The sequence below is a fragment of the Ambystoma mexicanum genome, chromosome 2q, assembly GCF_040938575.1.
Source record: "Ambystoma mexicanum isolate Mex_15411 chromosome 2q, UKY_AmexF1_1, whole genome shotgun sequence".
In the NCBI taxonomy this organism is placed as follows: domain Eukaryota; kingdom Metazoa; phylum Chordata; class Amphibia; order Caudata; family Ambystomatidae; genus Ambystoma; species Ambystoma mexicanum.
Window position 1 is genome coordinate 358,716,476 of NC_090924.1, and position 22,667 is coordinate 358,739,142.

Genomic DNA, 22,667 nt, shown 5'->3' on the forward strand with positions numbered 1-22,667 from the left:
GGGGGATTACGTCCTTTCCATCCCCGTTTACCCCCCCACCCCCCATCTTCAATAATGGGGACTTTACGCCGGGGTTGGAGAGGGGGGGGGGGGGTGTTCCGAGGGTGGGAAAGGGGGGGGGGATGCAGGACGCTGAGGGATAGGTTTCACAACCAAAAGGTGAAAACCTTTCAGGAATGCAAGCAGGAATTCGGGGTGGGTGGGGGAGAAAGGCACAGAGGTCTAATCTCGGACCTATACAGACTCCTAGAGAGCGCGAGCCCGAAGGTTACTTGGGCGTACATGAGGGGATGGGAGCAACAACTGGGGGCTAGAATGGAAAGGGAAGCCGGAGAGGTTATGGAAGATGATTCCGAAGGTGGCTAAAGCGGCCCAGCTGCAGGAAGCCTAGTATAAATACATCTACGGCTGGCACTATACCCCGGCCCACCGGCACGCGATGTACCCGGCAACTTCAGGGGACTGCTGGAGGGGCTGCGGGGGAAGTGGGTACGGCTGCTCACATTTAGTGGGACTGCCCCCTTATAAGGCACATTTGGCGCCCAGTCCCAGGCTTTAGGGGAGGGAGGCAGTCAGGACCCCCGGGAGATCTTGCTGGGGAAGCGGGCATTAGGGGGTGAAAGGGAGAGGAGAGGGAGCACTAAGGCAAAAGTGGCGTTTACCTTGGCAGCAATGGCCCTAATTGCACAGAAATGGAAGAGCCCAATGATACCTACGGAGCAAGACTGGTTAAGGAAAATGTGGGACATTGTTTCGATGGAATAGGCAACGTATGCGGCTAATAAGATGGGGAGCTTCTCAGCTGATTGGGGTGAGACGCTGGATTACTTGAAAGGGGAGTTTAGGGAACAATGGCGCCCCCAAAGACTAAAGTTGCTGGACATTCATGGTTAAATGGTTGGAAGGGGGGCTAACAGGAAAGAAGGACCTACTGGCGCTACGGCCGAAGTTGAGGGGGGGGGGGTCTGGTTGATGTATCCATGTTGAAATTAATAAAAAGAAGTTTATAAAAAATACAATTAAAATAAAAAAATACCAAAAAGGGAAACCGTTTTGCCAGTACTGATAGTCTGAAGGACTGATCAGTACAGAGTTTCCCAATAACAAAACAAGCAAAAGGCCAAGGAAGTTGAAGGCTTCACTTCCCGTGAAAAGTGAGAGCAGGTTCAAAACAAAAAAAGTAAAACGTTTGGGGTCCATAGAATATGGAGGGGACGTTACCAAAAAAAAAAAAGCAATCTTTCATAACAGTGTTACACTGTAAAACTAAAAGGGAGACATTCCCTGTACTGGTAGTCTGGTAGACTGAAAATTGCACCAAACACAAAATGAGAAAAGCAGGTGATTGAGTCAAAACTCAAACTAAAAATCTGTCGCATATCTGGGGGGGGGGGGGGCAGGAGGGGGTTTTGAGGGAGGGAAAATGGAATAATGTTACATTCCTATTTTTCACTAACCTTTTCTGGGTCAATCTTGTCATACAGCTTCAAGACATATAGAACCCGTTGAGAAATGTCAGCCAGTGTCAATGGAGGCAAGTCTCCATACTGACGACATGACTGCAGGAACAGACCTGGGAGCTGTAAAACAAAAACAGTAATGAATAAGATGCAACTAGTAGACCACCAACAATCTGGCCACACTGCAGTCCTGTCAATTTAATTCAATTTCTGTACGCACAAGTCATTTTTTTCCAGTAATGTCCAAAAGGTGTTAATATTCCAAGGCTTCATTAAAGAGCAAGAGCATTAAATACCACAAGTTTGTTGACGAAGGATTGGAAAATTAATAGTTTGCATGGGAAAAAGCATATGGACTCATGAATCATGATAGCCCAAACTGCAACTGTTAAATGAATGCGACTTAACCATGGTCGAGCAATACAAGGCTAGTAAAGTATTTGAGGCTTCCAAATGCATAGATGGGACATACCTTGAGAAAGCAACATCACTAACACATCATAAAACCTCTGGGTATTAAGCGCGTTATAAATAATCAATTACAACAGCCCATAAAACCCAATGAATGGGGCCACCCCCAACTATAAACAGATAATATACTAATCCGTTCAGCTTGTAGTCTCACATCTTTGCAACTATTAAACCAGCGGGGTACACCCCTGCAGCCTTTCTTTTTTTTCAAGACAAACGCGCTGCCCCCGAGCTATCTATCCACCTTGATGTCCAGGTCAAGTTATCTTAGATTGTGTAAACGAGAGCAGTCGAAGTGTGTATGGACAGCACTGAGAAGGAGGTCTCAAACCTATCCAAGACATTAAAAAAGATGGAAAATTATCCAAAACATTTGTTGGGCAGAGGTGAGAAATTGGAATGTCAGCCACTCGACTAACGTTCGACTTATTGAAATGAAAAAAGGAACAGAAACAAGAAAAAGGAACAGAAACAAGAAAACTGGAAGACCACCTAGACAGATGAGAACCACTCGCAGAATCACGCTTTCCACAACATTTATTGAACAGGCACACAGATCCCTTGCTCACGTCCCAAACCTGGTGCTGCACCCCATACGATAATACTGACGTTTTTAAACTATGGAAATAATGATACCTTGATGAAGAGTGGCACCGGAAAAGGTATAAAGTGAAATACCAAAACTGACATCGAGATGCTTTCCCGACTTTAGTCCAGGTGTGCAAAAGGTACGGAAATAGTTGGATGATGTAAAAAAAGATCCTACATAATAAACAGATGCTATATTCAATGGTTTGTACAGCACACACACACACACACCTACCTACTTAAATTATGTATCAGCGCTATGAGCATCAACGTCTAGGATAGAATACAGAAGTACGCTCCTTAGATTACACATTAATGGGGACAAAGATTTAATATTGCCCAATACTGGTAACACGGAATATAAATACAGGATACTACATTCTAACCCTGCTTGATCAATTGCCAAGCTAGATGGAGGGACCAAGCAACCACAGAAGGTTCATTGTAGTAACCCGTTGGAGAAAGTTGAGAAAGCTTTAAATCCAACCAGCTTTTCATGCTACGTTACCTACGATTAATTCAAAATCTAAGAAATTGGTTACCAGCAAGAATAGTTTGCCCTTGGGTGGAAGAAGGATAGAGTAATGTTAGGATATGATGACGCTGGCAATAAAGCAGGGACCTGGAATGTTGGGGCTTGGACAATTTTCAGAAAACAAGGGTGAAAGAAAGCATATGCTTGCAGACAGAGTGTTAATGTGCTTTGTCAACAGGGACTAAAAAATAAAAATCAATGGCATTGAAAGAACTGGGGGGCCCAGGCCGCCATGCCAACATTTACTCCAATTATGCTCACGGTTCGGCGAAATGTACCCATAAATCACAATTTTCTGAAAAATGGCAGGGTCAGACGCAGAAGGATAGTATGACATGCATTACTTACCGTAAAAGCATGTCTGATGGTTGTATATGCTTAGATTCACATGCTGTGCATAGTCCGACATCCAGTGGTCACTGCAGAGTATTGCATCTTCTTGTTTTTCGAAAGTCGAAAAGGGGACGTCGACATAGGCGTGCCTGTAATACTATCCCTATAGTGACGTGTAGTGTACCCAAAATCCCTCACGGGTCGAGGGACCTCAGATTGTTTTTTTCCGCCCAGAATACTGGTCGCCTTATGCGGAGCTCGTAAGAGACATTGCCATTAACATTTATTCGACCCTTGGTCGATTTGTCAGTTATTCTTTAATTCAACCGCCTCCAGCCCTCTTTCGACGGCCATTCAACTTCCCTGCCGAGTCAAGATTCTTCGACGGCGGTGGTTTCGACAGAGGCGATCCGTTCAGCGCTGCCGAACACGTGGCCCCGGCCTCGCCGGCCTACACAGTAGGGAGAGTGGGGGGTTGGTGGACATTTCCGTTTCTTCTAGAATGCCTTTCCTTTTCTCCCCCCTTTCCTTTGGGGGTCGTTATCACGTATTACATCCTCAGCTATGGAGAGGACTCCTTTTAGATTTTGCCCTCGTAATGGCAAATTTCCGTGGAAGGACAAGCATAAGCGGTGTAACCGCTGCTTACCATTCGACCACAACGAGGCCTGCTGTGCGGCCTGTAAACTCCTTCGCCCAAAAACCTTGAAGGAACGTAGGGTCAAAAGGTGGGCAGCCTACAGCATGTCGAGGGCCCATTCCTCACCAACGGCGGCGGCCGCCGAGTGTGACGAGGGGTATAGTGATAACACTACCTCCGTAACGGAGGTTGTCGACCTCTCTATGGAGCGCTCCCGCTCCACCGCGTCTGTCCCCGGCCCTACTTATGGGGATGTACACCCCGGCGACGCTAACGCACACAAAAAATAAATAAAAATAATGAAGAAAAAAAAAATCAAAAAAAAAAATCACAAAGTACACAACCCACGGCCATTCTTCGAAATCGAAGAATGCCTATGCGCCAACGGAGACGCCGAAACAACCGGCAGCCACCACCGACCGTAAGGGTCACCAGCTCCCCCCGCAGCCGCATACACGCCTAGCGACTGGGCCGCCTTCTACTAAGGGCGCTACCACCAAAACTTCAGTCGCAACGCCTCGGTAGGCGACGGTAAGATTCTAAGCAGATTAACAAACATCTGAAATGTATGCATCCGATACTATAAACCAAAGCACAGGGGGCAGGGTCCATGCCACGAGTGCCTTCCTGGATCCTCATAAATCAGGTATATTTTTACTAAAGTACTGCCCAAATATCCATGAATTACACCTACGGTGGTGCTGAGCAAGATTTGTGCATTCCTCCGATGTTTGCTGGAGTCCCTGGGGTGAGACACGGAGCAGCCCGGCTGTGCAGACAACAAATACAATGGTGGCTGTGCCGAGGCTCGGTAAGAAATACTGACAGATCGGCTGATACCAGCCCTGTTGGATCATTTGAGACTTGCACTGGAGTGGCATTGAGGCAGGCAGACTGCTGCATCCCGCAGGGGTGAGTGAGCGTCCCCAGCTGAGCAGGGCCAGACACTGCTGCTACGTGAGCAGCACTGCAGCGGGCAGCCTCTGGGAGGTGACCATTAGCAATACCAATGGAACCCCCAGGAGGGGAGGGATTTGGGGGGAGGAGTTGCGAAGCAGGGCCCCAGGATCCTGCATCACCTTTACAGGATTAGCTGGCAAGTGCAGTTAGCCGAGCCAAGTGGTGGAACTGGGCTGTGCAAGCAGAAAGCATGGAGGAGCAGTAATATTCAAAGGAGATGCTGGCCTTTTAGACACAGGTACTCAAGCACTGAGTATGGACCCTGTCACAACCACTCTGGACATTGGGTGGGGTTTACAGAACAAGAGGCACTGCAATACTTGAATGGCTGATCAACTTATTTGCACTGAGGGGGGCCACCAACTGCACAGAACACACTGTAAAAGCACCCTCCCATGGCCGATGGCTGAAGACTGCTTGGAAAGAGGCACCTCACACAGGCTGGCATTGACCATACCATTTTGTTACTGAGCAGCGCAACTGAGCTGATTGGATGAGAGGAACCTGGTGGTGCTGCACCCCCGAAGATATATACTGGGCTGTTTGGCCTCCTTGCAGCTCTGGTGAGGAGCAGAGGTGCGTGCTTACGCAGGGCATCAGAACGACTGCATTGGATCTGTGACTCCAAAAGGACCACGCACCCATACGGTCCCCGTCCCCTCCTTTCACTGTCCAGTGCTGCGATGAGGCTTGGAAGGTGCATTTTTTGCACTCCTATTATGGCGGGCCACAAACAGAGGTGGCAATAAACCTACAATTATGGAATCCTTTGCAGGCCAGGGGCTGGGGGGAGAAGTGCTGCAACCTTGTTCGGAAGGAAGGCGCCAAGCAGGTTGAAGCGCAGCCAGCGCAAAAGTAGTCCCAAGACGACAGGATCCTTGCTGCCATTGCAGCCTCACGGTCCTCCTTGCAGATTAAGGTGGAAGTCAATGTGCACCTCCTGCGGCAAGATGTTCAGTCACTGGCTTGAAAGGGTCAGTCACAACTGCACATGCCACCACAGATCTGGAATCCAGCGTGAAAGTCCTGGAAGCAAAGAACACTGTGCTAGAAATGTGCAGTGAAGACGCAGAAGAGAGATGGTGAAGAAATAATATACATGTGCTGGGCCTCCCTGAACGCTCAGCCCTACCGTCTACATTGAGAATTTGATACAGCAAGAGGTAGGCCCAAGAAGGTTGTCCCAGGGCTTCATGATAGAGAGGGCGCATTGCTTGTAGCAAAGCGAGCCGCCACCAGGGGCCAACCCGCAGCCTGCAATTGCTAGGGTCCTTCAAATACCGGGAGGCGATAATGCAATTCTCTAGAGAAGGCGGCACTATACAACGTGAAAACTTCAAAATTGCTATATAGCGGACTATACACCGTTGGTCAAAAAGAGGAACATGTTTTGCCCCACTAAAGAAAGGCTCTGCCAGTTGGGATTCAAGTGTATGCTCGTCTATCCTGCCAAATTGAATGTGCTGCATAAAGGCAAAGTGATCTTATTGAAACTCCAGAAGCTACAAACATGTGGATGGATCACAACAGCATGTCAGACAGGGATACAGAGGATAGATCGGACAGAAGGCAGAAGGGCCCTTGAACCCACAAAGTGGGCTTGGTGCAGTATTCATTAGGAAGCAACAGGTACTTGTTCTGTTATCGCTGCCCAGGAGGATGCTCGGGATTGGAACGCCGCTGCCCATGACATGGTACTTAGGACACCCCCGAAACGTTGGTTGCAGTTGGTACTTGGCCTTTGCCTGTACCCGTGGCCAGATACCCTGATGGCAAGGTCTTGTCTGGAGGGAACAGGTGCACTTGCGCAGACTGGTGCTGTTGAGCAATGTTATTGTCCCACTCTTGCGGATACACTGTTTCTGGTTCTGTTGCAACATGGTTTGTTGTGGTGGTTTGGTTTGATTGTTGGCATCTTGGAAACCAAGTTGGTGGGAGGTGGTGGTCGGGTTCTGGCAGGGATGGCGCACTGTATGCAACTGGGGTCTGTATGAGTGGTATGCTGCTAGATGGGTGTTAAGATGGATTTCTGAACTCTGACCTGGTGGGCAGAGGTTCATAAGGCCAGCGTAGTTTCTTGGAACAGGGTAACCTTCTGGACAAGCCAGACCAATCAAGGTAACTATGGCGGCGGTCAAGACTAGGTCTCAGGAGGGACGAGGGTGACTGAAAGACCTCAATGAGCACACAGAGCAAGGACACTTACCAATTACTCCCAGACCGGTGTATATCTCAAAAATATAAAAACACAATTACAAGGCCTTTAACTTCAACACACAGTAAAATAACCACAGTAACACTATCAAACCAACACAATCCTATCCATACAAAATATATGCAAGACCAATGGGGTCTAAAGGGTTAAAGGCACGAAATGAATCCACAACCTAAAAGGGGAGGAAACAGGCAGTGCAAATAGTCTTTAGTCCCCTTCTGCATCCAACACACTCCTAACTAAGAGGCAGTCCCAACCCTAAGAAGAGTGGAGCCTAATGCTCAACAGTACATGCAATGCGCATGCGGTTGTTCCAATGGGTAAAACGGGGTCTCTTCAGGGATCTGTAGCAGCTCAGGAAGGCGGGTGAGGCGATGAAGAATAGGTTCCCACTATTCGAGGAGGGTCTCCACTTGAGGGCAGAGTCGAAGAGTTGGGAATAGTTTGCTAGCTTGCACTAGCAGTGGAAAGGAGAGAGGCCCTCAGGGGCCACTCATGCGTAAAAATGGGTGGAGGTGCTAGGGGCAACCGGCGAAGGTTGTGATTACTCACCGACCCCCGCCACACTCTGGACCAAACTTCACCAGTCGAGTCCACTTCGGTTGCAGGTTCAAATGCAGCAATAGGACGGCTCTGCGGCTTTCAGCGACAAAGATACAGCGATGATTCCCAAATGGGAAAGTGGCGATTTCTCCGCTCCTGGTGGATGGATCAGGCCAGTTCTACTGCAGCAGGCTTCAGTGGCAAGAGAGACAAATGCAGCGCACCTGCAAAGATAGTCACCAAGGCTGGACGACACGGTAACCGCGTATGCTCCGGTTCGGGCGCACTCATCTCACTTCAGACCTGGGAATGCCAAGTGTACGAAATTCGGTGCGAGGGTGCCGTGAACACAGAGCTAGCAGTATACCAAGTTCCGAGGGCGTCCTCGAAACAGCAGCAGAGACAGACCAGTCCTGCGTAAGCTGGTCAGCCCACCGGTTGGCCCTGGGACACTTCTGAGAAAGCTTACTTGCAGGTTTTGATGAAGGTGCCATGAATAGTTGGTCCCACTATTCCAATGGGTCGAAGTGTCTTCGCAGACCTTCTAGGACGACCAGATGCAGAGGGGTCCCATGAGACGACAGCAGGCTCAGGGTGCCAAACCTTCCAGCAGGTCACCAGTGGTTCCTCGACTCGGCTTCATAGTTTAAGCAAACTTGGATCCTATCCTTCGTTCAGTGAGAACTCCAGAGATCGACATGGTATGGTTGTTTGGGGCATCCTCTTATCCAGAAGATCCTTTACGCCAAAACGAAGAGGACCCAATGCGAGATCTGCTCACATACAAGCATAGCATACGTGGACCAATCACAGACCACAGTGGTCCCAGGCATTCACAGCACTCCAGACTCTCTGGCAGCCAGGATGTGTATTGGGGACAAACACCCCAGCCCACATCCTGGAGGGGCACACACAAGGCATGCAGAAGCCCGCGAAAGCTTGGCATTTCACGGGAAAATGCATGACCAAATAAGGACTGCCCTGGGTCGGCTCGACCTGGGGAAGGGGCAAGATGCCCAAAGGACAGGACAAAGAACCTCGTGGCATGGCCATTTTGGAGCCAGGCCACCTATTCGTGCCAAACGCAGTAATTGCAGTTTACCCAGCAGGAAATTGTTAAAATTGCATGAAAAGATGAAGCTGCCACCAGCCCTGCCCGCGACACGTCTGCACATCTCCTAAAAAAATCCTTCGAGAGGATCTAGGGCCTTTGGAAATTACTAAAAGACCCAAGTGTGCTGTACTGGAAGGTACATGGCGCACATTAAATGTTGCAGGAAAAGTTGCAACGTTGGAAAAGGACTAAGGGAAACAAAGTCTCCCAGTACTGACTGTATTAAGGGCATGTCAGTTTCCCCATAAAAAGTGAGCGCAAAAAAGCCCAGGAGTGCAGCAGTAGGCTGTGCTCCCCTGGCAAAGTCAGACTATGGTGTTAAACAGCAGCAAAAAGTTGGGGGGTGGTGGGTACACAACTGGACGGAACATTACACATAAATGGAAATCTTTCCAACAATGGGCTAACAAGGGGGTGGTGTGTTGGGATATTCGGTTCAGTACGCTTGGATTTACGGAGGGGTTTCTGTGTTGCTGGTGAGGAGGTTATTGACCTGGAATGTTAGGGGGATAGGCTCCTATCTACACAGGAACAGAGTACGGTCTTATCTGCACAGGAAAAGAATATCCATTGCCTTACTGGAAGAAATGCACCTACTTCCCACGGAGCAAGAGAAGGTCGCTAGGTAGGGTGGGGGGTGGTGCACTGTTTCAGACCACTCCCCGCTGGTGGTGTGTTAGACAAGGTAACCAGGCTCCCAGCTCCGACTTGGCTCAAAATACAAGACAACCTGGAAATAAGCGCAACACTAGAAAACTGCCTCACTGGTGTATTCAACTGGATGAACAACTGCCTCAAAATCAGCCCAGGCAAATCAGAAATAATAATTTGCCACAAAACTTAATCCCTTGGCCAAGGGAACTCTGGACAACCCAAACACCCTCGCTGATGTAAAAAACCTGGGGGTTCTGATGGTCAATCTCACGCTCGAGCCACAAGTAAACGCTCTGCTCAAGAAATGCTTCTTCCTCCTGCGAGCGGCAAAGAGGATTTTACCGTTTCTATTGTTCGCCAACAAAACAAACCACCATCATCACCCTCGTCATGTCCAGAGTAGACTACGCCAACAGACTATACTTGGGCATGACTGAACGACTTCTAAAAAAAAAAAAATAAATAAATAAAAAAACTGCATACAAAATGCGGCAGCCAGACTGCTTCTGAAACTACCCCAAAGAGAACACACCACACCAGCGTTGAAAACACTACACTGGCTACCAATAAAACAACAAATAAAATTCCAAACAATGTGCATCACGCATAGAACAATACACAACCAAGGCGCCAAGTTCCTGAGAGACAAATTGCGTCTACATCAACCAACAAGAACGCTCAGATCAAGCATTGACATTCGCCTGAAACCGAAACCCTACAACAAAAGAAAACTTGGAGGATCCTCCGTCTCTCACCAAGCACCGAAAACCTGGGACAACCTCCCAAAGTACATCTGTAACACAAGAAACCACCTACTATTCAGGAAACTACTCAAAACTTGGCTCTTCACGTCATAACTAGAAAGCCCTGCCACAGGGGCACACACACAACTAAAACATCGATGAATGAAGAGACAGGCAATGATCCACACCAAGCAACCAATGGAAAAACCTTAAGGAAAATATCCCACGACATACCAAACGACTTACCGTGAGACAGCTGTAATAGGACCAAAAACTGACTACATAGCCAGACAAAGGACAGAAACACCCGGATGACTCACCAATAGGACCATGACCCTAAACTAACCACCCACTACAGACCTAATCACAGCAGATAGCAACAGAACAGGAAACGCTGTACCATTAGCACCAACCCAGAGGCTGAGAAATAGAATAAGCACCCACACTACACAACGTTCACCAAGATACAGCGGGAAGCACAATGCGCCACCACACAGTAACTACAACTAAACAACAGCCCAAGGAAGTCACCCCACAGAAACCAAGGAACCAATTTACTGATAGTCATGGCAGGAGGAAACTAACTACACAGGGTGACCTAGACAGATACACTAGAACGCCCCATCAACAGCACTCCGACCCTGAACCATTCAAAGCCTCAACTGACCAGGGTCACATTAGACAACAAGAGAATACATACTACAAACCCAGCTCCACACTCGAAGCAAAGGTTCAAACACACCTACCAGTCCATGGTAGGAGACGGTGGGGACTCCATACAATACTCACTACGATAAAGCTGGGTCAGCGCAACACCACCACAGTGAGACGGCCCATAAGGAACCAGCAACAACCCTACCCACAGGGATACAGACACCTGGCATCAGAATACAGACCCCACTAACCCAACCCTCGGCTTTCTGCATACTTAACCCACACAAGTGTCACACAACCATTTCTCTCCCAGCAATTCCGCATGCACTTTACCACACCAAAAGCACAAACAGCACACAAGGTCTCGCACGATCCGATACTTGCAGCAAAGCCCAGCACTCTATGTATACAGAGCTGAAGCTGCCAACAGCACACCACTTCTCCCACTCTCCTACTCCCCTCCCGAGTAACCTTACCTGCCCTCCTTCCTGTTTGCAGATCCACCAGAGCGCCTGGGAGACCAATTCCGTTGGTGACGGTGTGCTATATAAATACCTTTAACATAACATGCCGCATGGTGGCAGATCAGCTGGCGCATGGTGGCAGAGCAGCTGCAGGACAATCTTTAGGGATGGCTTGGAGGATTCCCTTACGACTATCAATGTGGGTAGTGTTGATAGCTGGGGCATAGTGTGGGACACCTTGAAAATGGTAACTAGAGGCGAGGCAATTGCAGGAGTGGGTGGGATTAAGACATTGCTGCGGGAAAAGCAGGGAGCTTTGGAGGATTGCGTTCGGACTATAGAATCTGGTGCACCTAGAAACTCGCTGATAGAGCCAGAACTTGTGTCATTATGGACCCAATGTATGGAGGAATGGGAGAGGCTATGCAAATTAGACTATTCAGTGCACACAGCGCATATGCATGGCAAGGGGGATTGATCAGGAAGGCTACTAGAGTGACTGTGTAGGGCAGAGCAACCCCGAAGTCCGATCCATGAGTGTAGCACCCCCTGGCGTTCTCAGGCGGCAATGAATGATATTCTTAGCACATTCTATAGCGGCTTATATAAATACGCAACACCAGTCGAGTTGGAGGAATTGTGCTCTGCGCGGTCCCAAATTCGATTACCATGCCTCACTGCTGTACTGGAGCTACTATTAACAGAGGATGAGTTAAGCGGTGTGAAAGATGCAAGGGAGTGACAGACTCCCCTCAGAGTTCTATAAGACATTCAGTCGCACTCTCACCCGTGTATTATTGAAAGTGTTCCAGGAGGCTTACTTAAGTCTAGTATGCAAGAAACATCGATAGTCCCCATACCAAAACCAAAGGAACAGTGCAAGTCCTACCGGCCTCTGGCAACGTTAAACCAAGACATTAAGATACTAACCGCGCTATTGGCTGGGCGGCTTCGCAAAGCGATTGGGACCTTAATCCAAGAGGACCAGACTGGATTTTTGCCCAGACCGAGAACCTTCATGAATCTTTGCCGCTTACAGCACATAATGGACCAGATAACTCACAGGACGCACCAAATACAGTGGCGTTTTAAGACGCTATGAAAGCGTTTGATTCAGTCTTCTGGGAATGTATGTGAGCCCCGTTGTGAGGCTTCGGGATAGGAGACTGGTTCACCCGCTGGGTTATGCTTCCTTATACGCAGCCGGTAGCCAGAGTGAAGACAGGGAGGCAGGTGTCTGGATCATGGGACATTCAGAGGGGGACCAGACACTCTCGCCCATGCTCTATATACTTGCGTGGGAACCAATAGCAGTGTTCTTATGACAGGAATATTCTATAGCCGGTGTTGAGGAGGTGGCTCAAGGCACCTCATCTCTTCATGCAGAGGACGTTCTCCTGTACATATGCGATCCAGAGCACCATCTACCCAACATCCTAGAGGTCATGGATAATTTTGCTACCCTTCCCGGGATTTCATTTATCAGACAGAAGTCGTGGCTCTTCCACCTCCCGACACTGCAACGATAGGTCGTCAGCGACCTCCCGACACTGCAGTTGCAATGGTTGGTACACACCTTATGTATCTTGGTATACATATAGCCCACACCCCGGAAGACATGCACACCAGGAATGCAATTAAGGGGGTAGAGGCGGGTGGTGGGACGCTCCATGAAATTATTTGGGTAAACTGCCATTATCACTTCTGGGGCAAGTAGCTATAGCCAAAATGATCATGTTGCCACGTATGAACGTGCACTACTGCATCGCTGCTGGATGCTATGCTCAGGGGATTTCTTTGGGTACATGGTAGACAGGTTACTCTGAATACTCTGTGCATGCCGTATAGTGATTGCGGCGTGCAGCTACAGCTCTTTGAGCTCTACTACCTTGCTGCACATCTCTAATATCTGGCTGGCTCTCGGATGAGCCTACTATGGATTCCAGGCTGCTGCAAAAAGTGCTGCATCCTGCAGTTATTAAGGCAGTCCTCTGGGAAGCAGGGTGCTGTATAGGCCGACTCACGCTACTGGTTAGATTAGGGCGGCAGGTGTGGGGCAGGGTGCTGAAGGTTTTGAAGCTGCATACTCCATACTCAACACATGTCCCTATGATTGCATATGCAAGCTCTGAAGAGGGCGACTTGGCGGTTGCCAGGCAGTGGGATGAGATGGGACTTACCCAAAGGGGGGGTGGGGGTTATGTATAAAGACAGGGTTTTTTGGGAAATGGAGGATTAGGGTCTCCCCAAAGGCCAGTATTTACATCTTGTGAAGGTTGCGAAGAGAAAACGGGAGGACTGACCGAACAAACCGGAGCCCACCGCACTGATGTACGAGCTGGAGGATGGCTGCCGAACTGTGTCTCAGTTGTATGGGTGTTGTCGAATATGGTTAGTGTGCGGAATATGAAGCTGAAAGGTCAGTGGGAGACGGATTTGGGGCAGGAGCTCACTGATGTTCAATGGGACACTTCACTGATTTTGGTCAAGAAGGTCTCACGTAATGCAAAGTTTTCTCCACTGCAGCTAAACGTGCTCCACCGTACATATGACACCAAGTCGAATGGCAAAGACTGCCCCTGCGGTGCACCCTGTGTGTCCGTGGTGTGGTGCAGTCCTTCATATGTTCCGGCAGTGCCCGTGGGTAGAGGGTTTTTGGCATCGTGTTAACACTGGGGTGACAAGATACCAATGAAATCCAGCAGAATGCATATTTGATGTATATCCTAGGCCAGATAAATGTGTGATTAAAGTTATGGACCAAACATGTGTTTTGGCTAAAAGACATAGCAATGTCGTGGAAACTAAAGAAGGGGCCACAATATTGTTTATGGCACAGGGATTTTGAACTATGGAGTGCGGCAGAGACCAATGGCTGGTACAGGGACCTGAAAGATGGCACTCATGAACGCACTGAGAATATTGAGGAATGGAACGCACTCCTCCTTGCGATGTTTCGCCCCCGTGAACACTCGATTTGATTGGGGCAGCCTTTTAATATAAGACTGTATGAGCTTATCGACAATGTTTGTCGGATACGCTGATGTGCCCCCCCCCCCCTTTTTGTCAGTCTTATTTTAATGGCTTGGACTGCGCCCACCCTACAGGGGGCACCAAGGAAACTAGCCCATACAGGCCTGTAATGTTCCCTGCTGATATATTAGTCAATGTTAGCCCATAATGCCTTGTTTCTTAATCTGTTTTTCTTTCCTTCTTACTGTTCATGGTTAGAGCCTGTATGTTGCTTTCCATATTACTGGACGATATATTTACTCCTTTGCGATGCGATTTGGGTTATGGAATGGAATGATTGAGAGAATACTGCCAATAAACAGATTTTAAAATCAATAAACCAAAGTGCAAATAATGTCGATATAGGGTTCCAACAGGATATACTTTTTGATAACATTGGATGTTTATTGCAACAGGTCTTTAGAAGCGATAACTTCAAGGGCAGGAGATTTCAATACTGTGTGGATAATAAAAATGGACCACACTAGAAGGGAATTTAAGAGTTGTTTCCAAATCAGCTGTAAAGATAAAAACTAGGCCATTATGCTCTTGTGAACATCTAGCAAACCGGCACACGAAATCACACTCGCTACTGACTATTTTAGTGTTAATGTAATTCTGGGAGGTTTTTAAATCCTATATAAGAGGGTGTACAGCTATGTCTAAAAATGTAATAGATTAAATGTACGAGAACAGGAAATACAAGAGCAACGGCGAAATACAAACTTTCCCATTCTAAACACTAAAAAGCAACAAATGTATGACAAGCTTGCCCAATTTGTAGTTGTGGCCGATGAGGAAATGAAATATATAGGACCAGTCATGGACAGAAGTTATAGTGACACAGAGAGGCCCAATAGAACACTGGCGTGGATGATATATTTTATTTGTATCGCGCCCATACACAAGTGGTTCAGAGCGCAATGAGGCAAGGGAGTGGAAACAAGGGAGGACAAAACAACGATCTTACTAGGCCCAGTGACATTGAAAGCGTGCAAGTGCAGGAGAGAGGGAAGGGGGAAAGTGCGAGGGGGAAAGGGAGGGGGAGTGGAAAGTGCTGAATAAGTGATCGAACAGGTAGTGCAGCCAGCATGTGGTAATTGCGAGAATAAGGTGTAGACAACGGGTGGCTGACAAGTGCTGGAAGGGAACTGTAGGGTTGCAGATACAGACCCAAGTGCAGGGGTTGCCAGGAGGCAGAAATCAGAGGGTAACCAGATGCCGGAGCCAAAACAGACAGATTAGCTGGGGAGAGGAAGCGCAAAGGCAGAAGCAAAGATGAAGGTCTAGAGGTGCTTCCAGAACCAGAGATGGTTCTCAAGTTTCAGGGAGGCTGTTCCAGAGGAAGGCACCAGCCGAGGAAAGGGATCTACTACCAACTTGTTGCTTGGAGAACAACTGACCCTGAGGGAGTTGGAGGTGAAGGAGCAAAGAGCTCGAGTAGGAATGTATTTACGGAGGGCGAGTTGAAGGTATTGCAGACCCAGGCCCCAGAAAGCCTTGTGGACAATGCAAAGGGTCTTTAATTTAATCCTTGCAGCCACTGAGAGCCAATGAAGAGTTTTCAGGGCTGGAGAGTTACGATACCAGGGCTTGAGGCCAAGGACAAGTCTCACAGTCCTGTTCTGGATGAGCTTCAGAGGACGGAGAGTTGTCGCAGGCAGACTTAGAAGACGATGTTTCAATAGCCAGCCCAGCCTAGAGAGAACCAAAGCTCGGAGACAGTGAGTTTCTGGGGGGAAGGAGAGGAAAGGAAGAATACCTCTTAGGAGGTGCCGTTGGTAGTTTGAGATGTCAGATGTGAGGAGAAAAGGAAAGCATGGAGTCAAAGATGACACCGAAGTCCTTAGCCTCGCAAGTGGGAGCAGGGAGTGGGCCAAGGGAGGACGGCCAGAGAGCGACAGGAAACGAAGATGCAGGTGTTCCGATGAAGAGCATTGGAGAAAGGATTGGAAATAGAGAAAGGGTACCACCCAAATTATATAGTTGAGGGAGGATGGATTACATATTAATGACCATGTGATGTTAAACAAGACATTGGAAGAATTTTTACCAGAGATTATACAACTCAAGAGCAACAGTCGCTGAAGAGAAGACATCGTACATGAACCATCTAAAACTACCAATTCTTAAATTTATGGCGAGTTATTTGCTCGAGGTCGAGATAACGGCACAAGTGAAAATCGGCTATTAATAGTTTAATGACAAAACACGTGACCCTGGTGGCCTGCCAGACTATTTTTATAAAGTCTCCGATAGCTCTTGTTCCTCATCCTCTGGCTGTGCATCGGGAAGCTTGTAAAAATGGACAACTACCCCCATCCTAATGGAAGCAAATGTTATTATGCTATGGAATCCCTGATAACCACAGACAAAATGTGGATCTTACCGTCCACTCATTACTGAACACAAATTACAACATTTTAGCTTACATTATATCATTTTATTACTGCACATACCCAAAAATGATCTGTTCTGATCATGCTGGATTTGAACCGATCAATGCATCTTAACCTGCACAGGCTGTTTGACAGGCTGGAGCCAACCCAGTAATATGCTACAGTCTTCTTAGACAAAGAGAAGGCTTTAGACTCAGTAGAGCAGGGCTATGCACTGAAAGTGAAACAAACATTTGGACTGGGGACTATGTTGAAATTGATTAAATTGCTATAGAACCTACAGCTAGCGTTTTACGCAAAATGGGGACAACTTAAGGGGGGGCATGTGACAGGGTTGTTCGCCGTCTCCAATTTAATTTACTTGTGCAATTGAACCACTAGCTCCACTACTAAAAGCAGAGGATTAAACTAACATCACTATGCAGATATCATTGTCCTGTCCATATAATTCCAAAGTACTATACATATAATTCCAAACCTTAAACTGCAGTTTAAGAAAAATGCATGGCTGTCAATTAACTGGAGTAAGTCCAAGTTCCCCTTCACTCAAGCTGTGGCCGATTAACCACTCAGCTGTGATTTACGCTAGCGTCCAGATATGGCAAAATAACTAGGAATATGCATTGCTAGAACTAATGAAACCCTGGTTAAAAACTGAACTAGTGGTAGAGGTTAGAACAAAAATCCGTGTTGATGGGTGCACATCAGAAGTACCTGGATCATGTGACGCTGCAAGTTCCTATGGTTTTGGAAGACACACTTACGAATGTTTAAACCAATGGGAAAACACAAGACCGAGGCCAAGTGGTTGGAGTAAAGTTATTGCTCAATTAATGTTCGAGTGGCATCGGCAGCCCTATGGGCAAGGGGTAAACGAGCTGCTTTTACGCTCTAAATAAGCAAACGCTCCCACGGGGAAAAAGGAGCAAAATTAATACCAACGAAAACATGAAACTGACAAACTGGTGCACCTACTGTTACGTTTACTTGGGGTACTGCGAGATGTCCACTGGAGTAAATGAACAAACACCTACCTAAACAGGAAGGATTTCCCCAGCTCTCTTATAGTGGCCACAATAGAGAAAAAGCAACCACTAGGCAGAGGCATGAAGTAAAAGACCCCACAAGATGCACAGACAGAGAGAGAAGACTGAGACAGAACACCAACCCTCGTATCTAGTCCAAACCAAACATTCTTCAAAGCATGGCTTACCGTTGTAGCAGACGGCCATCTAGAAGTGTGCATCAGAGGTCATTGTGTGTCCTCCGCTTCTTCATAGGGGGTATTGTGCTGGTTATCGCCTGAGCCTCATTTCTCCCCAAGTGTACATTTGTTTAGGGGCCAACCTAAAGCATTTTACCATGTGTGTATAGTCCAATGAGAAGGTGTTCTGCGTTTGCTTTACCGACTCAGCATATCGAAGTAATTGGCGCAGGGATCCAATAACAGAGGTGGCACAAACCTAATGGAAAGCTGATCAGCTGGTGATTTGGGAGTGCAGTCTGGAATTCCATAGGTTTCAAGGAATTATCGCAAAAACACAGCCATCTTGCTGCTGGTGCCATTTGTAAAGCAGGGTGTCCAGGATGTCAAACATCTGGGGTTGTTGCCAAAGTGCATAGCTTCTGTTGGCATGGTAGGAGTTTAATGAATAAAATAGTGCCATTTCAAAATCTGATCGGAGGTACTGCAAGTAGGCTGTGTGTGTGTAGCGTAAAGTGGACACCACACGCCATTTCTTATTCGTCAAGTTCTAATTTTCACTAACCATTGGCTAGAGAATATTTTGAGGCCTGGGTTAGTGGAGGAAAGGTGTGAAGTAACTAGTTGGGTTAGTAGTGAATCCATTTGGTACCCTCCAGGAGTGAGTTAGTATGCACAACACAGTGGGGTGGGAAGCATGAAATAGGTTTCATTGCATTTGAGGTAGCACGTTAGTTTTGGTTACAGTTGTGTCAGTGTCAATTGTTAAGTCTGTCAGGTCGGTGTTGGATATGGATCCTGTTTTTTCTACAATTTTTAAGGGTTACATGGAGCGAAATTGAGAAGTTAGTAGGGCTTTTGTTTTTGCTGAGCTCAGTTCGATGCAAGATTTTTAGCTGCAAGTTAAGCAAACTGATGTTCAGAGGTGTTTGGGTAGAACGTTCCTTAGTTTGGTGGCTAGAAGAAAGGAGGATGAACCTCCATACCGTTTCGGTTCAAGGTGGACATCAATACTAATGAGCCGTTGATGGATCTCAGTGTTCTTGAAGGCATGTAATGTTTGAAATTCATTGCGGATTCTGGGCCGCTGCAATGGTAGGACCAGTGAACGATGCAGAATTTTTAAGTGAATCCTCTTTTTGATTGGGGACCAGTGAAGTGTGCAGAGAGCAGGGCTGATATTTTCAAATTGTTTTTTTAGATTTTATGATTAATCCAGCTGCTACATTTTGGACTTGAAGTTTGTTGAGTCGACATTCAGGGAGTACAAGGTAAAATTGGCCATTTTATCTTGAGGACCCTGCTTAAAGTATTGCCTGTTCTTCCAGACCCTCTTTGGCCGGTGGTCGCCGCTTCTTTGATTAACCGCCGTATTTACTATTGTAATGCGCTCTACCTGGCTCAGCCATGTGAATCAACTGGCTTCAACTTCTCCAAAACATGGCGACCCAGGTTGCCACAGGCACCCCTTTTTCCGCTCCCAGTGGCTGCCCACATCAAATTTAAATCCCTGTGTATAGTCCATCGCGCCTACTATCATCAAGGCGCAGACTACAGTCAGGAGAAACGTGTGCATTATATTCCTGAGAGACCTTTGAGATGCAGCTCGGCTCGCCGTCTGGTGACCCCTAGATATCGCAGAGCGAGACTTGGGGGCGTGCTTTTTCAAAAGCCACAAGCACCCTTTAGAATGTGCTGCCCTTCGTCTTGAGGGTCATCTCTTATTCGGAGGTCCCTCAAAACTTTATTATTTCAGTCACTTTTTTGACTAAAAGCCTTTTCTCCTATTACCTTTACCAAGATGCCTATGGTGATCGTGCGCGTTACAAGTTCGATTTATAAATAAAAATGTAAAAAAATTATAAATTTTCATAGGAAAGCCTTGAAAGTACCAGCAATCTGCGTGAAATTCAGAAAGGGCATAATGTGTCATACATTGCAGGGTTAGAAGAAGTAGCTCCTTACAATGGTTAACACCCATTGTTCTAGAGTAAGGCTGCTATCCGTGTAGACTCCAAGGTTCCTCACAGTATGAGAAGACAATTGCCAGCGGCCCATCAAATCTCGCTTGGGGAATCACTGTGGAAATAGGAGGTGTTGTGCCTCATATCACGAGTACCGTTCTGGCTGGGTCAAGATCAAGTTTGTTCAAGGTCATCCAAGATTCTGGTTGTTGGTTTATTTGTAGAAGAGTTGGGCATCTGTGTAGTTGAAGCATGCAAGGCCTGTGTTTCTGAAGAGATCGAAGAGAGGGGCCATGTATATGCTGCAGAGATGCTGTAACCTTGGAGGACACTGCATGTCAGGTTGCGAGGATGTGACCTGAAAGGTGACATGAGCGTTTCCATTCCCTAGTTAAGGAAGGAGACGATCCAGCAAATAGGCTTCTTACCATAGTGCCCTCTAGACTATACCACTCTCTCGACTGATGGGGTCAGGAGAAGCTCACTGGGCAAGTAGTTTCCGAGTGGTCCAAAAGAAGTTAATGTTTTACCAACGTACAGCATCAAAAGATGCACCACTACCTTACATACAATGGCAACTTGTCCATTTTCCATAAAGGAATTAAAGGGTGTATGTTTTATCTGTGTCAATCCGCTCCTATCCATCTTTTACGGGAACTGATGAGCAACAGAGTAGATAGCCCGGGTATGCGTAGAAGGTAGCTCTGCAATGAGTCGCAGCAGAGTGTACGTAAAGAAAACAGGTACAGGGAAAAGAATACTCTGCAGAACAAACAGTAGGATACAGAAAAAAACGATAGGGTGCACAAAAGTAGATATGTTGTGCTTATGAAGGTACAGCAACAGGTGCATGGTATGTCTGCCTCTGCAGTGCAACCTCTTCAGTTAAGTGCAAACCTGTTGTACCAGTACAATTACATTATAAAGTGACAGTACACGTACAGCGGTGTCAGCATTTCTCCTGGATAAAGAGGTGCTCGGTGGTTTGGTTATGTGACGCCTTCAATAAAGACGTGTTGCATGATTGGATGCGCCAAAAATGAAGCGCGGGATACATCTTTGCAGCTCAGTGCGTGTGCTACTGCGACATTATGATGTTAGTTAAAAGTAGTTCAGTACTAATGTAAACTTTGGACACTAACACAGGAAATGTACATTAAAAAACATTTAAATTGTGTAACGTTACTCACGACAATAATAGAAACTAAAATTGAATCATCATGGAAACTGAAATATTGACTAAGGCTAAAGTGTTACACCCTGCCTCAACATCCCACACACAGGTGCCTCAACGCGCTGCTTAATGAGGGGGGGGGGGGTGAAGAATGCTCACAAATGGTTTTCAACTCCTACAATAGTGTAGGAGGTCAAAGAGTCCTTCAAATGGGCTGTTCGACTGCCCAAACAAGACACAGGGTGGTGGGGGTTTACAGCCTTGGAAACAGCACCATTCCGGAATTTAAAATTATTAGCGTGACATTTTATAATGAAAAATACTGGACATTTAAGAAATGCATTTAATCATATTGAAGACAAAGTTTAAACTAAAAAAAACTAAAATTAAAAAAATAAATAAACCACACACCTTCTGCACCCTGGTACTGCTAAATAAGTCTGCAACATGTGCCATTCCCTTATTGGCGCAGTGGCAGTGCATTTTGACAGGATGCACCCATTTACTATTTTCAACAGCGACCTAGCACCCTTCCCAGAGACCAGGCAGCCTTCCATGACCCCTCGCGTAGACTTGGCAATGCCTCCATCAAATTGTTGTTGACACACACACCGTTCAATATCATACTGTCATTCAGTGCCACCCTCGAGAATTATAGACCTCCAAATGTACAGTGACCCTTACATATTACCCCCAGACACACCTGAGATGGAGGCAAGACTCGGCCACGGGACAGGCCGACTGAGGAAATATCCCTGCAAAGATCGGTGAATCTGTGGAGCGTGGCGCCTCTGCTGAGCACAGCAGCCCTGGACATGCGAAGCAAGCCCGCGTTGCGAACACAGCACCAAAGGGCACGCGACGCCATGGCTACTCACACAGGGCACCGCACAGGAAGGGCAAAGGCACAGTCTACTGGAGCATAGAGACACGCCGTCTAAGAAGACAGACAGTCTACCCGGGGAAAGCCTGCGCGACCATAGAGAAAAGAGTTAATGAGATCTACTGCTGTGGCTAGAATGTCTTCCGACATACTGTGATAGCTTGTGGTTGGCTAGATCGGCCGCAGCAGGCAGCCGGTTTCAAGAGAGGGGAGACCTTTGTTGAATTACTGCAACACGGCTTTGCCAGAGGCTGTACTTGAACCCAAAATATTCCCGATTTAGATAATTGCACCAACTTTTAATTAAACAACATGCCTGTCAACTTTTCAAAACTGAAATGAAGGTGATATTCGTGCAGGAGATTTCCCCATGTCGTCAATTGATGCATTTGAAAGCACAATTTTGGAAAGTAACATTGGTCAGAACATAAATGAATTAAAGTTCACTTTATGGGGGGCAGAGGCTGGGGGTTGTAGTGGCTGGATTTGTCTTCATACAGGCCAGCCCAATAAGTGCTGGGGTCACCCAGCAGGTACAGACAGTGCTGTGGTCACACACAGCTTAGCCAGTTGCAGGGGGTATTTATTTGTATTTTGTTTATTTGTATAACAAATGTATCCTTTTATAAAAATCTTTAATTTTGATTAAAAACAAGT

At 47.0% G+C, this 22,667-nt stretch overlaps 1 protein-coding gene across 1 annotated transcript in view; it reads right to left on the bottom strand.

Annotated features, from left to right (window-relative positions):
• NDUFAB1 (NADH:ubiquinone oxidoreductase subunit AB1) overlaps positions 1 to 22,202 on the bottom strand; it is a 152,401-nt gene extending 130,199 nt beyond the window's left edge. Inside the window, exons 1-2 of the mRNA XM_069647384.1 lie at positions 21,831 to 22,202; positions 1,458 to 1,580 (exon numbers count right to left, since the gene is read on the bottom strand). Coding sequence (XP_069503485.1) covers positions 1,458 to 1,580; positions 21,831 to 21,995 — 288 coding nt within the window. The 5' untranslated portion in view covers positions 21,996 to 22,202. The remainder of the gene's footprint in view (positions 1 to 1,457; positions 1,581 to 21,830) is intronic.
• Positions 22,203 to 22,667: the final 465 nt, after the last annotated feature.